Source organism: Oryctolagus cuniculus, chromosome 7 (assembly GCF_964237555.1).
Source record: "Oryctolagus cuniculus chromosome 7, mOryCun1.1, whole genome shotgun sequence".
NCBI lineage: Eukaryota > Metazoa > Chordata > Mammalia > Lagomorpha > Leporidae > Oryctolagus > Oryctolagus cuniculus.
Window position 1 is genome coordinate 37,521,433 of NC_091438.1, and position 23,394 is coordinate 37,544,826.

Consider the following 23,394-nt stretch of genomic DNA (forward strand, 5'->3'; position numbering starts at 1 on the left):
CCAGGTTCTAGTCCTGGTCGGGGTGCCGGATTCTGTCCCGGTTGCCCCTCTTCCAGGCCAGCTCTCTACTGTGGCCAGGAAGTGCAGTGGAGGATGGCCCAAGTGCTTGGGCCCTGCACCCCATGGGAGACCAGGATAGGTACCTGGCTCCTGCCATCAGATCAGCACGGTGCACCGGCCGCAGCGCGCCGAGGGCGGCGGCCATTGGAGGGTGAACCAATGGCAAAGGAAGACCTTTCTCTCTGTCTCTCTCACTGTCCACTCTGCCTGTCAAAAAAAATTAAAAAAAAATAAATTGGAGGAGTTGGGACTGTGGCACAGTGGGTTAAATTGCTGCCTGCAGTGCCAGTATCCAATATGTGTGCTGGTTTGAGTCCCGACTGCTCCACTTCCTATCCAGCTTCCTACTAATGTTCCTGAGAAAGCAGCAGAAGATGGCCCAAGCCCTTGGGCCCCTGCCACCCACTTAGGAGGCCGAGAAGAAGCTTCTAGCTCCTGACTTCAGGCTGACTGAGCCTCAGCTGTTGAGGCCATTTGGGGCATGAACCAAGGGATGGATCTCTGTCTCTCTGTCTCTCCTTCTCTCTCTGTAACTCTGCCTTTCAAATAAATTTAAAAATATTTTTTTAAATTGTTTTTATTTGACAGGTAGAGTTAGACAGTGAAAGAAAGAGAGACAGAGAGAAAGGTCTTCCTTCCATTGGTTCACCCCTCAAATGGCCGGCCGCTACAGCCGGCACTGCGCCAATCCGAAGCCAGGAGCCAGGGGCTTCCTCCTGGTCTCCCATGCAGGTGCAGGAGCCCAAGCACTTGGGCCATCCTCCACTGCCCTCCTGGGCTACAGCAGAGAGCTGGACTGGAAGAGGAGCCACCGGGACTAGAACCGGTGCCCAAATGGGATGCCGGCGCCGCAGGCGGAAGATTAACCAAGTGAGCCACGGCAACGGCCCTAAAAATCTTTTTTAAAAACTGGAAAAAAAGTGAGGCAAATAGTGAAGATTTTTGGCTTCTAGTTTCAACACAAAGATATTTTCTCAGCAATGTAAGCTCATTTGAAAGCCATTGCTTTATTTAATTCATAGTTTAAAATCTTTAGTGTGGGGTGAACATTTGGTGTAGCAGTTAAAGCCAGCAGTTGGGACTCCGTTCCCATAGTAGAGTACCTAAGTTTATTTACTTACTTATTTATTTATTTATTTATTTATTTATTTTGACAGGCAGAGTGGACAGTGAGAGAGACAGAGAGAAAGGTCCTCCTTTTGCCGTTGGTTCACCCTCCAATGGCCGCCGCCCCCAGCACGCTGCAGCCGGCGCACCGCGCTGATCCGATGGCAGGAGCCAGGTACTTATTCTGGTCTCCCATGGTGTGCAGGGCCCAAGCACTTGGGCCATCCTCCACTGCACTCCCTGGCCACAGCAGAGAGCTGGCCTGGAAGAGGGGCAACCGGGACAGAATCCGGCACCCCGACCAGGACTAGAACCTGGTGTGCCGGCGCCGCTAGGTGGAGAATTAGCCTACTGATCCGTGGCGCCGGCCAGTTTATTTACTTATTTTTTAAAGATTTATTTTATTTATTTGAAAGACAGAGTTGCAGAGAGAGGTAGAGCCAGAAAGACAGAGGTCTCCCATTCCATTGGTTCACTCCCCCAAATGACCGCAAGAGCTGGAGCTATGCCAATTCAAAGCCAAGAGCCAGGAGCGTCATCCAGGTCTCCCACACAGGTGCAGGGGCCCAAGCACTTAGGCCATCTTCTACTGCTTTCTCAGGCCATAGCACAGAGCTGGATCAGAAGTGGAGCAGCCAGGACTCGAACCAGCGTCCATATGGGATGCTGGCACTGCAGGCTGGGGCTTTTACACGCTGCGCCACAGCACCGGCCCTGAGTCCCTAAGTTTAAGCCCCAGCTCGACTCCTGACTCCAACTTCCTGTTAATTTTTAGCAGGCAGCAGGTGATGGCATAAGTAATTGGGTTCCTGTCACCCACCTGGGAGATTTGGAATGCGCTCCCAGCTCCCAGCTTCAGCCCAGCTCAACCCCAGTTGTTGCAGGCATCTGGGGAGTGAAGCAGAGGGTAGGAGCTCGCTTGCTCTCTGTCAAATAAATAAATATAAATACATAATTTTATAATGTTTTTAAACTCTTCAGCGTTCACAGTGTACTATTTAGGGACCAGAATTATCTTCTCCTTGTCTTCAGTTTGACACATGGTGCGAGGGGAGAGGAGACTACAGGAAGAAGCCAAAGCAGGAGGGAACTCTAAGATAGGGCATTTGGGAATAGGGAGCAAAGGTAGGTTTGCCTCCAGAGGGATATGTACCAAGCACTCTGTCCGCTGGAAGGAGAAAGAGAAGATGAGCACACTCGCAGGTGCACACTCTGGGTGGTGACAGCTGCAGAGACAGACGATGTGGGTGGCAGGTCAAGGTGAGAGCAAGGGCAGAGGGAGGAAGATAGGGTCGGCTTCTGCCTGCAATCGCTCAGACATGGTTAATTCCCTGGGCCACCACAGAATCCACACAGTCCCTCTGCCACCCTCAGCTCGGCCTTACATGTGTACTCTTCCCAAGAAAAAAACATTCGTAGAGGCTAAATGATCCCATCTGAGTTTTTTTATTATTATTATTGTTACACTTATTAAACATGCTCAAATCACAAAGTGGTTATTCCATTTCTGCCCTGACTTCACCATGGGCAGGTGGGAACTACAGGAGTCACCTGGTTTGTGTGGCCGCTGGGGACGGTAGACTTGGGGCGGGTTCTGGAGGTAGGCAGGTTAGCAAAGCCCCAAGAACCCTTCAGGTCGTGCATTTACCAGCAGGAACTCTTGTGGCTTCCGAGATGTCCCCTTAATTTTTCTTTCCTCCCTAGAGCTCCCTTACCTCTCATCTCCCTGCCTGTGGCCTCTGGAACTTGTCTGTCTCTGCCTCTTATGGTCCTAGGCTAAAACCCTTCCTTGCCTTAACCAGCCCCAGTCTCCTTTCCTAGGGACTGCGCTACCCAGCATGCATTACTGTGGTCAAGCTGCTTGGTTTGGGTCTGCTTAGGGGGAAAGGGAGGTTCCAGTCCCCACTGTGGCTTTGCTCATGGGAAGGAAGTGGGAGGTAGTGGTGCAGAAAGAGTTGAAGGAGAAGGTACATGTTACCTAAAGTGTGACTGTTGTAACTGGCAGAACAGTGCATGCGCCACCCAGGCACCCTACTCTGAAGACTCCTTCCTCCCCACCTTGTTGGGGGAGCCCCCATCTCAGCCTCAAAGCCTGTTCGTTGTTCTTCAAACCCACAGGGCAGAGATAGATACTGATCAAGGAGCCTTATCTTGAGAAGAAACTGCCATTAGGCAAGTGGGTGTCAACTGAAGTCCTCATGTTCCATACATTCTTTGTGCCTCTGCTGCTGTGATGGGGTAAGGGTGCCAAAGAAAATAACGTATAAGAGCTGAACTTGCCTCACTGAGGGGCTACGGGGAGAAGGAGACAAAAACACATCGGACCTAGGGCTGTGGAGAAGAGGAGCGAAGGGAACAGGATGAAGGGCAAGGCTGGCCACTCAGGAACTGGGATCCTTTTTCCTTTTCTGGAATCGCCGGAACTTGCCCTGAATAGCAAGGGCAGCCTTCTCTGTCTCTGGTGCTGTCAGATCAATGTCAATCTCTTCTTCCTCTTCAGCTTTCTTGGCATGGCCAGCTTTCCCTGTAGATTGTTGGAAGACTCATTAGCAAGTTCACCCGACTTGCGGCAGCCCCTTTCTCCAGCCCCCAAATACAGCAGTGAAGGCCCATTTGTGCCTGGACTTCTAATCCTTGCTAGGACTACGAACGCCTAATAACACTCCTGGAAGTTCGAGTCAGGGCAGCTAGGCCGGGAGTTATTTTGTTACTCAGGGGAGCTTTGCTACTTTGGACCAGAAGGCAAATGTCTTCTATCATCACTTTTAACTAAATCCTACAGTTCAGGCCCTAAAGTACACTCACCTTCCCTAGTTTCCTTCTATCTCAGGTGGAGCCAGTTGGGATTATCGAATGGGATTCTTCTTATCATTGTACCTGCGTCCCCAATCATTCCAGACCCAATTTCTAAAATCAAGGGGTAAATACTGGCAGGTTGGGGCCAGTGTTGTGGCGTAGCAGGTTAAGCCACCGCCTGCATGCCGGTCTCCCATATGGGCATCCCAGCTGCTCCGCTTCCCATCCAGCTCCCTGCTAATGGGCTGGGCAAAGCAGCAGAAGATGGCTCAAGTATCTGGACTCCTGCCACCCCTGTGGGAGACCTGGGTGAAGTTCCTGACTCCAGGCTTCAGCCTGGTCCAGCTTCAGCAGTTGTGGCCATTAGGGTGGTGAACCAACAGATGGAAGATTCTCCCTCTCTGTCTCTCCCTCTCGATCTATAACTCTGCCTTTTAAATAAATAAGCAAACCTTTTTTTAAGTATAGTTATATGTTTACTTCCTCCTTCCCCATTTTTCAAACTTTCCCTTTTTTTAAAAGGGAAAAGAAGTACATAGATAAAGTGATTCTAACCTAGTTCTTTGTTTCACTTACCCACATTCTTATTCCTTTCACGTGTAACTTGAGGAGCTTCTAGACTTGTCTTCACATCCCTACATTCCCCCAGTCTGCAAATTGCTTCACCCAACCCTACTCACCTTTTTCCTCTGGGCCAGGTGCCTGGTTGGTTGTTGGGGATGTTTTAGTGTTAAGCTAGAAAAAAAAAATCAGAATATTAGATATCCATGGAAGTACTAAGACACCACGCCCTTAGCCCTCTTAGTCGTTCTCAAGCTCTCCTGTGACCTGGTACATTCACTTGTCATTTGAAGAAGTGGATCTTGAGATCAGATAGCCGAAGAAAAGTCATCTAAAAGCATTCAATAAATATTTAATTATGCTAGGGAAAATGTTGAGGACAGAGCAAACAAACCCTGTCCCCACTGAACTTAAATTCTAGTACATACACAAAGAAACAAGGGGCCAGCATTGTGATGCCGTGGGTTAAGCCACCAAGTATGCCAGCATCCCATATGGTGCCTGCCCAAGTCCTGCCCGTTTCACCTCCAATCCAGCTCCCTGCTAATGTGCCAGGGAATGCAGCAGATGATGACCCAAGTACTTGGACCCCTGCACACACATGGGAGACCAGGATGGAGTTCCGGGCTTCTGACTTTGGCCTGGCTGAGCCCTGGCTGTTGTGGCCATTTGGGAGTGAATCTGCAGATAGATTATCTCTCTCTCTCTCTAACTCCACCTGTTAGATTATAGAAAGAAAGAGAGAGAGAGAGAGAGAGAGAGAAAGGAAGGAAGGAAGGAAGGAAGGAAGGAAGGAAGGAAGGAAGGAAGGAAGGAAGGAAGGAAATGTCTACCCTGATAGATGGTGATGAGTGCTATGGAGAAAAGGCATAGAAGGGAAGAGTGAGCGCTGGAGTAGAAATGGAGGAATACAGGGGCCAGCGCTGTAGCATAGATGGTTAAGCAACTGCCTGCGCTGCCAACATCTCATATGGGTACTGGTTTGAGTTCTAGGTGCTCCACTTCTGATCCAGCTCCCTCTAATGGCCTGGGAAAGCAGAAGATGGCCCAAGTGCTTGGACCCCTAAACGTATGTGGGAAACCCAGAAGAAGCTACTGGCTCCTGGCTTTGGATTGGCCCAGCTCCAGCTGTGTCAGCCATTTGGGGAGTGAAAAATGTGTGAAAGACCTCTGTCTCTCCCTCTCTCTGTCTGTAACTCTGCCTCTCAAGTAATTAAATAAATCTTAAGAAAAAAGATATGGAGGAATGAAGGATGACATATGAGCAAAGAGCTGACAGAGATGAGCAAGTAAGGGTTGCGGATTCCTGGGGTAAGAGCTTCAAGGGCCCCAGAGTAGAAGTGTGACTAGCCTGTTTGGGGAATAGCAAAAGACCAATATAGGCCGGCGCCGCAGCTCACTAGGCTAATCCTCTGCCTAGCGGCACCGGCACACTGGGTTCTAGTCCCGGTCAGGGCGCCGGATTCTTTCCCGGTTGCCCCTCTTCCAGGCCAGCTCTCTGCTGTGGCCAGGGAGTGCAGTGGAGGATGGCCCAAGTGCTTGGGCCCTGCACCCCATGGGAGACCAGGAAAAGCACCTGGCTCCTGGCTCCTGCCATCGGATCAGCGCGGTGCGCCGGCCGCAGTGTGCCAGCCGTGGCGGCCATTGGAGGGTGAACCAACGGCAAAAGGAAGACCTTTCTCTCTGTCTCTCTCTCTCACTATCCACTCTAACTGTAAAAAAAAAAAAAAAAAAAAAAAAAAAAAAAAAAAAAAAAAGACCAATATAGCTTAAGTGAAGAGAGAAGGAGGAAAGATGGACAGAGATGAGATCAGAGCTAACGAGGGGTGAGGCATATTGTGTAGGGCCTCTGGAGTCTTTTCAAGGAATTTGACTTCTACTAGCAGTGAGTTGGAAAGCCACTGGAGACCTTTGATTTGCACAAAAGAGGCATCAGGAGGTTATTGTAGAAATCCAAGCAAGAGATGATCATATCTTAAATCAGCATGGTGGCACAGGAGGTGGTAAGTGGTCAGCTTCTGGATACGTAAGTTTGATTTATTTTTTATTTGAAAGGCAGAGTTACAGAGAGGAGAGAGAGAGAGAGAGAGAGAGAATCTTCCATCTGCTGGTTCACTCCCCAAATGGCCACAATGGCTGGAGTTGGGCCAGACTGAAGCCAGGAGCCAAGAGCTGGTAGCTTCTTCCAGGTCTCCCATGTGGTGCAAGGGCTCAAACTCTTGAGCCATTCTCCACTACTTTCCCAGGTGCATTAGCAGGGAGCTGGATCAGAAGTGGAGCGAATCAGCACCCTTATGGGATGCTGGTGCTGCAGGTGGCTCCTTAATTCTCTATACCATAACGCCAGCCCCAGATTCTGGGTATATTTTCAAGCTATGACCAACATGATTTGTTTGGATAAGTGATATTGTGAGGCGAGGAGTCATGGACAACTTCCAAGCATTGGCTTGAGAAACTGAATAAATGGAATTGCCATGTCCTGAGGTGGAAAATATAGCAGTGGGAACAGGTGATAGGAAGAGGAAACAGGTGATAGGAAGAGGATCAAGAGCTTTTTTTTTTTTTTTAAGATGTATTTATTTTACTTGAAAGGCAGAGGTACACAGACACAGGGAAAGACAGATCTTCCATCCCTGATTCATTCCCCAGATGGCTGCAACAGCAAAGACTGAGCCAAGCCGAAGCCAGGAGTCAGGAACTCTATCTGGCTCTCCTCTGTGGATGGCAGGGGCCCAAGTACTTGGGCCATCTTCTTCTGTTTTCCCAGCCACGTTAGAAAGAAGCTGGGTTGGAAGTGGAGCAACCAGGACTCAACCATGTGTTTACATGGGATGCTGGCATCTCAGGCAGCAGCTTAATCAGTTATGCTACAACGCCAGGGCCAGGGCCAGCCTCTGCTTCTGGTGTACAGCCATTAATGCCACCATGAGGTCCCTGCCCTCATGACCTCATCTAATCCTAATTACCTCCCAAAGGCCTCACCTCCATAAACTATTGACACATGACTTTGGGGATCAGGTTTCCCACATGTGAATTACAGGGGACACACCAAAACCATAGCAGGGAGAATGGAGTAGCTTTAGGGTATTATGAGGTCACAAGATTTTACTGAAGATGGTAGAAATCGCAGAGTATTTATATTCTCATGGAAATGATCCAGCAGAGAAAGAAAACTTCTGGAGAAAGAGAATCACTGCTGGGATGAAAAGGAAGGAGGAGATCGAATGCACAAGCGGAGGAGCGGCCTTGAACAGGCGCTGTGTAGAGCAGGTCATCCGGTTACATAGGGAAGCCAGAGCGTATGGCTCCAGATGGGGGCAGCTGGGAACATGTGGAAGGCCCACCATAACTGCCTCTGTGTTTGAAGTAAAATAAGTAACAAGGTCAAGGTCATCATCCAAGAGGATGAGAGGAGAGTACTAAGGGAGAGAAGGGCGAAGGTGGGATGAAACATTCTAGGGGCGTCTGAGTGGACGGACCAGGGAACAGTCCCGTAATGCCTCTCACAAGGCAGCAGGTCATGAATTTGAAATGAGACTCATCAGCTGATATAAATGCTTTTTTTTTCCAGCTTCCCTGCTCAGATGGAAAGTTAAACACAGTAGTAATTCCCTTTCCTTAGGATTCTATTAATAGAACTGCTTCACAGAACATTCATCAGTCTCAAGGCACAATTCATCTCGAGACCCGGTCACTCCTACAGGATGCTTGGTGCCCTTGGCGTCTATTTATTCAGACTCCACAATCTTCTGAGCACTTAATACTTGGCAAAATACAGGAACTGAGTGCTTTCATAAATGTTTTCTCATTTAATCTTTGGAACAGCTCAATGGAGTATACAGTATTAACCTCCATTTTACAAATGCAAATCTTTGTTGGATGACTGCCAGATGTGCAGATTCTGCTTTAAGAAGCTGGTGGAATTCAGTTTATGTTCTTTTTTTAAAAAAAATATTTATTTATTTGAAAGGCAGAGTTACAAAAAGAGAGAGGGAGGGGCCAGCACTGTGGCGTAGTTGGTTAAAGCCCTGGCCTACAAATGGGAACCAGTTCAAGCCCCAGCAGCTCCACTTCCATTCCAGCTCCCTGCTAATGTGCTTGGAAAAGCAGCAGAGGATGGCCCAACTGCTTGGGCCTCTGCCACCTACATAGGAGACCTGTTGGAAGCTCCTGGCTCCTGGCTTCAAACTGGTCTGGCACTGGCCATTGCAGCCATTTGGAGAGTGAACCGGTGAATGGAAGATCTCTCTCTCTCTCTCTCTCTCTCTCTCTCTCTCTCTCTGTCTCTACCTCTCTCTGTCACTTTGTCTTTCAAATAAATTAAATAAATCTTTAAAAAGGTGGGGGGGATGTAAAGAGAGATCTTCCATCTGCTGGTTCTCTCACTAAAAGGCTGCAATAGCCAGAGATGGGCCGATCTGAAGCCAGGAGCCAGGAGCTTCTGGGTTTCCTATGTGGATGCAGGGGCCCAAGTACTTGGGCCATCCTCTTCTGCTTCCCCAGGCACATTAGCAGAGAGCTAGACTGGAAGTGGAACAGTCAGGTTTCTAACTGGCACCCATATGTGTTGTTGGCGCCACAGGCGGTGACTTTACCTGCTATGCCACAATGCCAGCCCTTGGTTTATGTTTTTTAGATTATGCTATTTTCATCCGACTTTTTTTTTTTTTTTTTGGACAAGGCATTCCTAGGTAGAACTTCTTAGAGACATTTTTATTTACTTATTTTATTTATTTGAAAGGCAGAGAGAAAGACAGGGTTCTCCATTCACTGGTTTAATCCCCAAATGCCTATAAAAACTGAGGCTCCAGGGTTGGGCCAAATGAAAGCTGGGAGTTTCCCACATTGGTACTAGGGACCTAAATAGTTGCACCATCACCAGCTGCCTTCCAGGGTACACAATGACAGGAGTCTGGAATCAAGAGCAGAGCCAAGACTTGAATTCAGGCACTCCAATATGGGATGCAGGTGTACCACGTGAGGTCTCAAGTGCTATGCCAAACACCAGCTCCTCCATCCTATTTTATTTTTTAAGATTTTATTTATTTATTTGAGAGGTAGAGTTACAGACAGTGAGAGGGAGAGACAGAGAGAAAGGTCTTCCACTTGCTGGTTCATTCAGTGGTTGCAAAGGCTGGAGCTGCGCTGATGCAAAGCCAGGAGCCAGGAGTTTCTTTTGGGTCTCCCACGTGGGTGCAGGGGCCCAAGCACTTGGACCATATTCCACTGCTTTCCCAGGCCATTGCAGAGAGCTGGATTGGAAGTGGAGCAGCCGGGACTAGAATCAGTGCCCATATGGGATACCGGTGCTGCAGGCAGAGGATCAATCTACTGTGCCACAGCACCATCCCCCTCCATCTTATTTTGATAAAAATTTATTGAGCACTTACTTGTGTTCAGTACTATTCTTTGCATTCGAAGAGTGTAGATTTAAGAAATCAAAGGTTCATTTACAGATATGTCAGCGCCTAATACCAAGGATTATTCTAGACATTTGAGATGCAGACGTAAGCAAGGGAAGAGTCCCTGCACTCATTAAACAAATATATCAGTTAGTGACAAATACCATTAAAGAAAATAAAACAGAAGGTCTCTGAACACTGACGTTTGAACGGAGGTTTGAATGACGTATAAGACTGTGCCAGGTGAATGTCTAGAAGAGCCTCCTGGGCAGATAGAGTAGAAAGTCTCCAGGCAGGTTTGTGCCTGGTATGTTCAAGGAAGAATACAAATCATCATGACTGGAGCTGAGTAAGGGAGAGAGCACAAGAAATGAGGTTGGGTAGATAGCCACAATGCATGTCTTTGGAACAGGGCAAAGACTGTTTTTGTTTGTTTGTTTGTTTGTTTGTTTCTGAGTTGATGTAAAGGCATCACAGGTTTTGGGGCAGAGGAAAACATTGTTCTGGCATGCTTGTCAAGGATTGCTCTGACTGCAGAGGAGCAAGAGAGGAACCAGGAGAAACAGTCAGGAGGATCTTGCACTAGTATAAGCAAGACTGCCCGGACTAGGATGGTCATGACTGGAGATAATGTGAAGTAGCCATACTTGAGACAAGGTTCACAGTAAAATAAGCTAGGGGCTAGGATCTCTACATGAGAGAAGAACACATACAGAGATGATGACCTTCCCCCAAGGGTCAGCCTGTTAAGTGTCAGGAGCCCCACTGGGCAAACATCAAGATGAAAGCCAGATGCAGGTGGTTAGAATAACTAACAGCAGGATTCTGAGTCAGTAGACATGGTCTGGGATGAGGTCCTCAAAGAACATGTAAGATTACCCTATCATGAGAGGATAGGTGGGGCCCTATTGCCCATGTTCCTGTGGAGTATACCTGAAGAAAGTATTAGGGGGGGGCGGGGGCGCTATGGCATAGCAGGTAAAGCCGCTGCCTGCAATGCCGACATCCCATATGAGAGCCGGTTCAAGTCCTGGCTGCTCCATTTCTGATCCAACTCTCTGCTATGGCCTGGGAAAGCAGTAAAAGACGGCCCAAGTCCTTGGGCCCCTGCACCCATGTGAGAGACCCAGAAGAAACTCCTGGGTCCTGGCTTCGGATTGGCGCAGCTCCAGCCATTGAGGCCAATTGGGGCATGAACCAATGGATGGAAGACCTCTTTCTCTTTCTCTGTGCCTCTCCTTCTCTCTCTATGTAACTCTGACTTTGGAAGGAAGGGAGGAAGGGAGGAAGGGAGGGAGGGAGGGAGGGAAGGAGGGAGGGAGGAAGAATTGGGGACTGTGGGTAGAGATGCTAGGCCTTGTATTCCTAACTGTGAGAATGAAAGAAAGTCATGATCCGTAGGGCTTTCCTTTCAACCTGGGGAATGCTCTCTGCGTGGAAGAACTTGTCTAGTGGAGTCATTCTCCCACCGGACATCTTCCTGCAGTGTTCACACACACATGTCCATGCTTTAGGTTGCCTGGTGATTCAGGGATATCATAGCATAATGTTCAAGAAATATGGACTCCAGGCCAGTGCTGTGGCATAGTAGGCTAAGCCTCAGCCTGTGGCGCCAGCATCCCTTAAGGGCTGCTCCACCTCTTATCCAGCTTCCTGCTAATGCACCTGGGAAAGCAGCAAATGATGTCCCAAGTGTTTAGGCCCCTGCCACCCACATGGGAGACCCAGATGGAGTTCTTAGCTCCTGGCTTTGGCCTGGCCCAGTCCTGACTGCTGTGGCTGCTTGGGGGGTCAACCAGATGATGGTCATTCTCTCTCTCTCTCTCTGTAACTCTGCCTTTCAAATAAATAAATCAATCTTTTAAAAAGAGAGGTTAATATTCTTGCCTAAGGTCATAAAACCAGGTCACAAAGCTAAGATTTGAACCCAGGCAGCCTGATTTGAGTCCATACTTTTTTTTTTTTAAGATCTTATTTATTTGAGAGGTAGAGCTACAGAGAGAGGGAGAAACAGAAAGGTTTTCCATCCACTGGTTCACTCCCCAAATGGGTGCGATGGCCGTTGCTGAGCTGATCCGAAGCCAGGAGCCAGGAGCTTATTCTGGGCCTCCCACATGGGTGCAAGGGCCCAAAGATTTGGGTCATCTTCTGCTGCTTTCCCAGGCACATCAGCAGGGAGCTGGATTGGAAGTGGAGCAGCCGGGACTTGGACTAGTGCTCATATGGAATGCCAGTAGCACAGGTGGTAGTTTAACTCACTGCACCACAACACAGGCCCTGAAAATTGACCTCTCTTGACCTCATTTTGCTTATTTGTAAAATGAGAGTAATAACAATACCTATTCTATATGGCTATTAGAATGATCCCATGTGTTAATTTTTAAAAGTGCATAGAAAAGGCCGGTGCCGCGGCTCACTAAGCTAATCCTCCACCTAGCAGCGCCGGCACACCAGGTTCTAGTCCCGGTCGGGGCGCCGGATTCTGTCCCGGTTGCCCCTCTTCCAGGCCAGCCCTCTGCTGTGGCCAGGGAGTGCAGTGGAGGATGGCCCAGGTGCTTGGGCCCTGCACACCATGGAAGACCAGGAGAAGCACCTGGCTCCTGGCTCCTGCCATCGGATCAGCGCGGTGCGCTGGCCACAGCGCGCCGGGGGCGGCAGCCATTGGAGGGTGAACCAACGGCAAAGGAAGACCTTTCTCTCTCTCTCTCTCTCACTGTCCACTCTGCCTGTCAAAAAAAAAAATTAAAAAAAAAAGTGCATAGAAAAGTGATTGGCAGTGATTGGTAAGTACATATATGTGATTATTAATAAAATAACATTGTGGGGCCGATATCATGGTGCAGCGGGATAAGCTGCCACTTGCGACGCCAGCTTCCCCTAGGATTTTGCAGGATCGCCCCACTGCCTTCCAGTTCACATGACTCCCTTGCTTCCATTCAAGCCTGTTATTCGAAACGTCTGGTGAGCACGGAGCTTGGTTCAGTTCAGCCTCACTGCCCACACAGGACTAAATGTTTCTCATTTTTCAATACATACAAAACACTAATTAGCAACTGTGAGGTGCATCAGCCCTCGCCTTTCCCTAGAGGGCCCTAGTTTCTTTCCTTGCCTGCCTTCCTATGTTCCGTTCCTCCTCACCTCTGGGCCTCATGTACAACAATATTCCATTCCATCATCTTGGCAGTAATTGCTAATTCCCCATGAGTCTTCTTTTGTTTCCTCTCCAGTTTCAAGTTGCAGATTCTTCCTTCCCAGGGGGAAGGAGGAAAAGGAGAGAGGCTTACTGGTTTAGGGGCCTTTTGTCTTTAGTCTTTGAGACTGCAGAGGGAGATAGGACACTGCACGTCCTCTCCTTCCCTAATACTTTCCCCAAGAGGATGGCATTTGTTTCCTCCCTGACATGGTTTGAATGTGTCCTCCGAAGTTCATGCGTTGAAAACGGCATCTCCAATGCAACCTTTAAGAGGTTATGAGAGTTCTGCCTTCATGATTGTATTAATGCCACTATTGTGAGAATGAGTATATTATGAAAGCAAATTCACCTCTCCCCTTGCTCCCTCTCCCATGCACACATATCCTCTTGTCCTTCTCCCTTCTCCAAGGGATAACACAGCAAGAAGGCCCTCACCAGATGCCAAGGTCTTGATCTTGGACTTCCCAACCTCCAAAACAGTCAAGAAATTAATTTCTGTTCTTTATAAATTACCTAGTCTTTCGTATTCTGCTACAGCAGCATTAAATGGACTTCCAACAAAGGAAAGCACTATGTACTCATCTTGTCTACCTCCTCTCATCTGAGCCCTAGATCCCACTCCCTTTCTCCTTCTCAGGAATCCTGGTAATCAATTCCCTTCACTGTCTTATACACAAAGCTTCTCTCTTGAGAAGAGTATTTGGTGTAGCAGTTAAGAACCTGTTAGAACATCTACATCCCACACTGAAGTGCCCTGGTGTGATGGCTGGCTTTGGCTCTGAATTCTGACTTCCTGCTAATATGTACCTTGGGAAGCAGTGGAGATAGCTCAAAAGTAATTGGGTTCCTGTCACCCAGGTAGGAGATCAGGATTAGTTACCAGCTCCCGGCTTCAGCCCTGGCATAGCCTTAGTGGAGGTGTGCATTTAGGGAGTGACCTCGTAGATGGAAGCTCCCTACCTTTGTCTCTCTGCCTCTCAAATAAATAAGTAAATAAAATTTTAAAAGCACTTCTCTCTTAAAAAAAATAGCCTCCTTCAATCTGAATTCCTTTTCAGTTATCATTAGAGTGAAGAGAGTGCTGGAGCTGTGGTGCAGTAAGTTAGGCCTCCCTCCACCTGTGGCACCAGCATCCCATATGGGCACCAGTTCGTGTCCTGGCTGCTCCTCCTCTGACCCAGCTCTCTGCTATGGCCTGGGAAGACAGTGGAAAATGGCCCAAGTGCTTGGGCCCCTGCACGCATGTAGGGGACTTGGAAGAAGTTCCTGCTTCCTGGGTTCGGATTGGCCCAGCTCTGGTCTTTGCTATCATTTGGGGAGTGAACCAGTGGATGGAAGATCTGTCTCTGTGTCTTCCCTCTGTCTGTAACTCTACCTCTCAAGTAAATAAGTAAATCTTTAAAAAATAAATAAGTAGGGGCCGGCGTTGTGGCTCACTTGGTTGGTTAATCCTCCACCTGCGGCGCCGGCATCTCATATGGGCGCCTGATTCTATCCTGGTTGCTACTCTTCCAGCCCAGCTCTCTGCTGTGGCCCGGGAAGGTAGCGGAGGATGGCCCAAGTGCTTGGGCCCTTGCGCCCGCAAAGGAGACCAGGAGGAAGCACCTAGCTCCTGGCTTTGGATTAGTGCAAAGCTGGCTGTAGTGGCCATTTAGGGAGTGAACCAACAGAAGGAAGACCTTTCTCCCTGTCTCTCTCTCTCACTGTCTGTAATTCTATCTGTCAAATAAAATAAATAAATAAATAAAAAAGTAAGTAAGTAAGTAAGTAAAAATTTTAAATAATAGAGTGAAAAGAAGCAGGTATAGGACCAAGCCTTGAGGAATATAAATATTAAAAAGTTAGGAAGATCGGCCAGTGCCGCGGCTCACTAGGCATCCTCCGCCTTGAGGCGCCGGCACACCAGGTTCTAGTCCCAGTCGGGGCGCCGGATTCTGTCCTAGTTGCCCCTCTTCCAGGCCAGCTCTCTGCTGTGGCCAGGGAGTGCAGTGGAGGATGGCCTAAGTACTTGGGCCCTGCACCCCATGAGAGACCAGGATAAGTACCTGGCTCCTGCCATCGGATCAGCGCAGTGCGCTGGCTGCGGCGGCCATTGGAGGGTGAACCAACAAAGGAAGACCTTTCTCTCTCTCTCTCTCACTGTCCACTCTATCAAAAAAAAAAAAAGTTAGGAAGATCATTTCAACAAATAGTGCTGGAGCAAACAGACAGCTATATACAAAAAAAAGATCAATAAAACACCTCAATTTATAGCTTGCACTCTATACAAAAATTAACTGAAAATGGATATAAAATTATGAAATTTTTAGAAGAAAATATATGAAAAACTTTGCAACCTTGGGGTAAGCAAAGAATTCTTAGATATACCAAAAGCACAGTCCATAACAGAAAAAATTTATAGGGGCCAGCATTTTGGTTCAACATGTTAAGATGCTGCCTGCATTGCTGGCATCCCATATGAGTGCTGGTTCAAGTCCCGGCTGCTCCACTTCAGATCCAGCTCCCTGCTAATGTGCCTGGGAAAGCAGCAGAAGATGGCTCAAGTGCTTGGGCCTCTGTTATCAATGTGTGAGACCCAGTTGGAGTTCCTAGTTCCTGAATTCAGCCTGGCCCTGCCCTGACAATTGTGGCCATTTTGAGAATGAACCAATAATCTCTCTCTCTCTCCCTCTCTCTCTGTAACTCTGCCTTTCAAATAAATAAATCTTGAAGAAAAAAAAACTATGAAAAAATTATAAATTAAAAAGTTAATAACTCATTTTTGAAAGATACTTCTTAGAGAATGAAAATACAAGTTACAGACTGGAAAAAATATTTGTAAATTGTATATCTGATAAAGGACTTGTATCCAGAACAAGTTTTGAAAGCACTTTTTTTTTTAATTTTTTTTGACAGGCAGAGTGGACAGTGAGAGAGAGAGACAGAGAGAAAGGTCTTCCTTTGCCGTTGGTTCACCCTCCAATGGCCGCCGCGGCCGGCGTGCTGCGGCCGGCGCACCGCGCTGATCTGATGGCAGGAGCCAGGTACTTCTCCTGGTCTCCCATGGGGTGCAGGGCCCAAGTACTTGGGTCATCCTCCATTGCACTCCCTGGCCACAGCAGAGAGCTAGCCTGGAAGAGGGGCAACCGGGACAGAATCCGGCGCCCCGACTGGGACTAGAACCCAGTGTGCCGGCGCCGCTAGGTGGAGGATTAGCCTACTGAGCCGCGGCGCCGGCCGAAAGCACTTTTAAATATCAATAAAAATATAGAGTTTTTTTTTTCAGATTTATTTATTTGAAAGGCAGACTATCAGAGAGAGAAAGAGAGCACTCTTCCATCCACTGGTTCATTCCCCAAATGACCACAACAGCCAAGTCTGTGGCAGACTGAAGCCAGGAGCCAGGAACTCCATTCAAGTCTCCCACATGGGAGGAGTCCAAGCACTGCCTTCCCAGATGCATTAGCAGAAAGCTGGATCAGAAGCAGAGCAACTGGCACCCTAATAAGGGATGCTGGCATCGCAAACAGTGTCTTAACCCACTGTGCTACAGAGTATAGTTTTTTAAATTTACAAAATACTTGAACAGACACTTAACCAAAGAAGGTACTTGGATGGCAAATCATCGCATGAAAAGTTGAGTAACATCACTAGTCATCCGGGAAATGCAAATCAAAATCACAATCACTATTATACACCTATTTTTTATTTTGTTTAATTTATTTGACAGGTAGAATTACAGACAGGGAGAGAGAGAGACAGGGAGAAAGGTCTTCCTTCCTTTGGTTCACTCCCCAAATGGCCGCTACGGCCGGAGCTGTGCCAATCCGAAGCCAGGAGCCAAGTGCTTCCTCCTGGTCTCCATGCAGGTGCAGGGCCCAAAGACTTGGACCATCCTTCATTGCCCTCCCAGCCACAGCAGAGAGCTGGGCTGGAAGAGGAGCAGCCGGGACTAGAACCTGGTGCCCATATGGGATGCCAGCACCGCAGGTGGAGGATTAACCAAGTGCGCCACCACGCCGGCCCCTATACACCTATTTTTTTAAAATGACAATACCATGTGCTGTGAAGATTTATTGTTTTATTTGAAAAGCAGAATGACAGAGAAAGTGGGATCTTCCATCTGCTGGTTCACTCCCTAGATGGACACAAAAGCCAGGGCCAGGCTAGGATGAAGCCAGGAGACAGGAACTCCACCCAGGTCAACCACTCCCCCCAGTGGACCATCTCCCACTTCCCAGGCACATTAACAGGGAGCTGGATTGGAGCAGAGCAGCCAGAATTCGAACTAGTACTCCAATATTGAATGCCGGGTCACAAGCAGAAACTTAACCTCTGGGCCACAACACTGACCCCACTTGGCAGTTTCTTAAGCATACATTTCCCATACAACCCAGCAATCCTATTTCTTCCTATTTACTCAATGGAAATTAAAACTTATGTCCATACATAAACCTGTAACTATTTATATCAGCTTTACTTGTAATCGAAAACAACTTAAATGTCCCTCAACTGAGGGAGAGATAGATTATGATATATCCATACAGTGTAAAACCACTGAGCAATTAAAAGAAGGAGTGAATTACTGATGTATGGAACAATACTGATGAACCTCAAATCTATTATGATAAGTGAAAAGAAGCCAGATTCAAAAGTCTGTGCACAGATTGTCCTTGGGTGATTCCAATTACATAACTTCTTTTTTAAAAAAACAAAAGTTGTATTTATTTATTTGAAAAAGAGAGAGAGGAGGAGAGTGGGAGAGAGATCTTTCTTCAGCCAGTTTACTCTCCAAATGCCTGCAATATCTGGGGCTGGGCCAGAATGAATCCAGGGGCCAGGAATTCCACCCAGGTCTCCCAAGTAGGCTGTAGGAACCTAAATACCCAGGCCATCATCTGCTGCCTCCAGGTGCATTAGCAGGAAGCCAGGTCAGAGATAAAGCCAAGACTTCATTCAGGCACTCTGTATGAGATGTTGGTGTCCCAAGCAGCATTTAACCTGCTACACCATACACCCACCCTTCACATTTCTTGAAGGAGCAAAACTACAGAAGAAAAGGACTGGCATTGTGATGTAGCAGGTACCACTTGCAAGGCTGGCCCCCAGTATGGGCGCCAGGCACTGGTTTGAGACCAGGCTGCAGCACTTCCTAACCAGCTCCCTGCTAATGCGCTTGGGAAAACAGTGGAGGAGGGCCCAAGTGCTTAGGCCCCTTACCCACATGGAAGACCTGGAAGAAGCTCCTGGTTCCTGCTTCAGCCTGGCCCAGTCCTGGCCACTGTGGCCATTTGGGGAATGAACCAGTAGATGGATCTCTCTCTATGTGTCTTTCCCCCTTTCTCCATAACTACATGTTTCAAATACATAATAAAATAAATCTTAAGGAAAAAAACTACAGTAGACAGATCAGTGATGGCTAAAGGCTGCTGTCATGAGAAGAGGGCTACAGTGAGACATGGGGGATTCATGAAAGATGGAACGGCCCTTGATTGTGGTTATGTGACTATAAACTTTGTCAAAACTCACAGAACTATACACTGACAAAGGTACATTTTATTGTGTGTAAATTATATCTTAATTTTTTAATGGGGAAAAATATGGAGAGGTCAACTGACTAGCAAAGAAGGAGACAGAGCAGTTAGAAAGCAGGGTAGAAATAATGGTGCGTGGGGGCAGGATTCAGGGGCCTCTCCTGTCTCTCTTCAGAGCCCGACTTCTCGGAAGAGACCCTTCAATCCAGCCTCTTCTTCTCTATTAAAATGACTTTAGATAGCCAGTGCTCTCAGTGGCTAAATCAAATGCAGGGACTGCCATTTGGCACAGTGGTCAAGTTTCCACTTGGGACACCCACATCCCATATCAGAGTGCCCTGTCTGTCCTGGCTACTCTGATCCAGCTTCTTACTAATGCACAGGATTTGGGTCCCTGTCACCCATGTAGGAGACTAGAATTGAGTTCCAGGATCCTGGTTTCAGCCTGGCTCAGTCCTGGCTGTTGTGGGCGTTTGCGGAGTGAACCAGTGAATGGAAGAGATTCTCTCTGCTTTTCAAATAAAATAAAAATAAATAAATAAATTGCCAAATTTTCAACTCCACTTGTCTTGACCTCTTGAAGTATTCAGCACTCTTGGTCATTTCTCTTTTCATGATGCATATTCTTTCTTACTTTCTAGGACATCATAGTTTTCTCCTGGTTCTTCTCCTTCCTTTCTGAATACTTCTGCTCAACATGCAAGTGTCAGGGCCCTCGCTGTGGCATAGCGGGTAAAGCCACTGCCTGCAGTGCTGGTATCCCATATGGGCGCCGGTTCAAGTCCTGGCTGCTCCACTTCCAATCCAGCTCTCTGCCATGGCCTAGGAAAGCAGTAGAAGATGGCCCAAGTCCTTGGGCTCCTGTACCCACATGGGAGACCCGGAGGAAGCTCCTGGCTCCTGGCTTCAGATCAGCCCAGCTCCAACCATTATGGCCAATTGGGGAGTGAACCAGCAGATGGAAGACCTCTCTCTCTTTCTCTCTGCCTCTTCTCTCTGTGTATAACTCTGACTTTCAAATAAAATAAATGCATCTTTTTAAAAAATGTGGAGGTGTCTCAAGGTTTGGGGCTGGGCCCTCTTTTGTTTCCTCTTCCTAGATTATCTTGGACCTACTACCTTGGTTACCATTTGTACCAACACTGTTCAACTGAACAAAGACGGGCAAACTACAGCATATGAGCCAAATCTAGTCTGCAGCCTGTTTTTGTAAATGAAGTTTTACTGGGACACAGCCATGCCCACTTGTTTCCATATTATCTGTGGCTGCTTTGGCAGTACAACAGCAAAGCTAAGTAGCTGCAACACAGACCACAGGGTCCACAAAATCAAAAGTATTTATATCTGATGCCGGCGCCGCAGCTCACTAGGCTAATCCTCCGCCTTGCAGCACTGGCACACCGGGTTCTAGTCCCGGTCAGGGCACCGGATTCTGTCCCGGTTACCCCTCTTCCAGGCCAGCCCTCTGCTGTGGCCAGGGAGTGCAGTGGAGGATGGCCCAGGTGCTTGGGCCCTGCACCCCATGGGAGACCAGGAGAAGCACCTGGCTCCTGCCATCGGATCAGCGCGGTGCGCCGGCCGCAGCACGCTGGCCACGGCGGCCATTGGAGGGTGAACCAACGGCAAAAAAGGAAGACCTTTCTCTCTGTCTCTCTCTCTCTCACTGTCCATTCTGCCTGTCAAAAAAAAAAAAAAAGTATTTATATCTGGCCCATTACAGTGATAGAAATGCTTACTATCTGCTGTCTGGTATGGTGTCTGCTAGGCTCACCCTTCTATCAAGTACTTTGAGATGTGCCTCATGCAACTGAGGGTTCACAGTTACAATTTTATTTAGTTTTAATGAATGAAAATTAAAGCTAAATGGCTACATATGATTACTGGCTACCATATTAGCACAGAAAGCTGAAGACTCAGATAAAGGCTTCTAGCTCAGCTCTCCCCTCTGAACTTTTGAAAATATCCACTTGGATGTTTTAAGGGAACTTCTTGAGCCTCAAGCCAAACTCATGGCATAGATGGTGTGGTACAGCCGGGTAAAGCATCACTTGGGATGCCTGCATCCCGTATCAGAGTGACTGTGATGCAGTCCCCACCTCTGCTTCCAATACAGCTTCCTGCTAATGTGCCTAGTAGGCAGCAGATGATGGCCCAAGTGCTCGGATTCCTGCCACCAACATGGAAAACCCAGGTGGAGTTATTGGCTCTGGCTATTGCAGGCATTGGGGGAGTGAACTAACTGATGAAAGATTCTCTCTCTCTCTCTCTCTCTCTCTCTCTCTCTCTTTCTCTCCTTCCATCCCTCTCTGTGACTCTACCTTTTAAATAATCTTTTAAAAACTGAATTCATAACCCTATACATCTAAGCCAGGCCTCTGCGAATATTACTCTGTCTCATCCTGTTGTACAATCCAGAAACCTCGAATTTGTTCTTTACACCTTTCTTTGCTTCTCATTGTATATCCAATTCACTATTAAGTACTGTTAATTTTTTCTACTAATTATCTTGTAATCCATTCACTTCTCTCCATTGTTACAACCCTGAGTTAGTCAGGTCAGGCTATAATGACAAAAATATCATAAACCGTGTGGCTTATGAACAACAGAAATTTATTCCTCACAGTTCTGCAGGCTGGGAAGCCCAACATGGAGGAGCTGTTTCTAGAGAGCTGTCTTCTCACACGGTGGGAGGACAGAAGGATCTCTCTGGGGTCTCCCATTCATGAGGGCCCTGACTTCATCATCTATCACCTCCAAAAGCATTCCTTGGCGTTTAGGATTTTAATATATGAATTTCAGGAGGTGATGCAAATATTCAGACCATTGTATATCCTAACACAAGTTGTTTCTTATATATGGACCACAGTAACAGTCCAAGTGGTTACCAATGCTTTTAGGATGAACAACTGTTAACACGGCCTAAAAGGCCCTACATTATGCAACCATTGGTGGCCTCAGTAACCTCAGCTCTGAAATACATGACGTTCCTTCCTCAGGACCCTGGCATATGGTTATCTTAGCCCTGTCACCCTTTTGTATAGTCAATTCCTACTTATTCTTTGCGTATGATTTATACTAAATATTTATTGAATGAATAGAGTTTCCACTCTGCTTTATTTGCTACCTAATCCAAATTTCTGAAGTCATATTTTCACACAGTTGAGGACTTCCATCCGGTAGCTGGACCTGAGGTTGTGGGGGAGACGGTACCAGATGTCTGGTCCTTGCTTTCTTTCTCACTGCAGCATATGTGACTGAGAAAGAGTTGATGTAAAGGGAATGCCTTCTCAGGAAGGATATTCCCAGTGAGCTGTGTTGTAGTTACTGTTGCACCTGTCTTAGTTCCCTTTCCTTACCCTCAGCAACCCACTAGATTATATTTCTTTGAAAGGATAGTTCATATTTTCCATTTATAAATTGTGTAGTTTCTAAACTACAACCATATCTTGTACATAGTAAGTACTAAATAGATGTTTGTCCATGTGAATTAAATTTTTTCAGGCTTCAACACCTGAAGGTGCAATGAGGCATATCAGGAGGAATAAGATCTGGGTAAGGAGCTGGCACTGTGGCATACTGGGTAAAGCCGCCGCCTGCAGTGCCAGCATCCCATATGGGCGCCGGTTCAAGTCCCAGCTGCTCCACTTTCAATCCAGCTCTCTGCTGTGGCCCGGGAAAGCAGTAGAAGATGGCCCAAGTCCTTGGGCTCTTCTTGCACCCATGTGGGAGACCCGGAAGCAGCTCCTGGCTCCTGGCTTCGGATTGCCACAGCTCTGGCCTTTACAGCCAACTAGGGAGTGAACCAGTGGATGGAAGACCTCTCTCTCTGCCTCTCCTCTCACTGTGTAACTCTGACTTTCAAATAACTAAATAAATAAATCTTAAAAAAAAAAAAAGATCTGGGTAAAACCCTGGATCTGCATCCATATCTGTTCAAACCCCAGCTCTGCCATTTCTAGCTGTGTGACACTGAGTAAATTATCTGGCCTTGCTGTACTCAGAACCCTCCTCTGTAGAGGAGAGATAATATCTATCTTGAAAGGTGAAAAGAATTAGAGAAAACATAAGTAGGGGCTTCAAAAAGTTTATGAAAAAGAATTAAAGGATGATATGAAATTTCCATGAACTTTTTGAAACCTTTGCATATATAAAATGCCTAGTACACGTTAATATAGATTGATATTAGTCTGCAGTATTATATCCCTAGGTTGAATATAAGAATAGATCTAGGGGTGGGCATTTGGCCTACATTAAGCACTCCCATTCCCCCACCAGGGTGCCTGGTTTTGATCCTTGACTCTGGCTTCTGACGAATGCAGAACCTTAAAGGCAGTGGTGATGGCTCAAGTAGTTGGGTTTCTTTTTCTTTTCTTTCCTTTTCTTTTTTTTTTTTTTTTTGAAAAATTTATTTATTTATTTGAAAGGTGGAGTTATAGAAAGGCAGAAGCAGAGATAGAGAGAGATCTATTCACTGGTTCATTCCTGAAATGGTCACAAAGGCTGGAGCTGGGCTGATCTGAAGCCAGGAGCCAGGAGCCAGGAGCTTCTTCCGGGTCTCCCACGTGGGTACAGGGGTCCAAGGACTTGGGCCATCTTCCACTGCTTTCCCAGGCCATAGCAGAGAGCTGGATCGGAAATAAAGCAGCTGGGACTTGAATCAGTGCCCATATGAAATGCCGGTACTGCAGGTGGTAGTTTTACCTGCTATGCCACAGTGCCAGCTGCCAGTCCCAAGTAGCTGGGTTTCTGATACATGGGAGAC

At 47.4% G+C, this 23,394-nt stretch overlaps 1 protein-coding gene across 1 annotated transcript in view; it reads right to left on the reverse strand.

The window, feature by feature from the left end:
• Window positions 1-2,597: 2,597 nt before the first annotated feature.
• The window catches only part of PCP4L1 (Purkinje cell protein 4 like 1), a 29,331-nt gene continuing 8,534 nt past the window's right edge, over window positions 2,598-23,394 (reverse strand). Inside the window, exons 2-3 of the mRNA XM_070077440.1 lie at window positions 4,644-4,698; window positions 2,598-3,691 (exon numbers count right to left, since the gene is read on the reverse strand). Of these exons, the coding sequence (XP_069933541.1) occupies window positions 3,549-3,691; window positions 4,644-4,698 (198 nt within the window). The 3' untranslated portion in view covers window positions 2,598-3,548. The remainder of the gene's footprint in view (window positions 3,692-4,643; window positions 4,699-23,394) is intronic.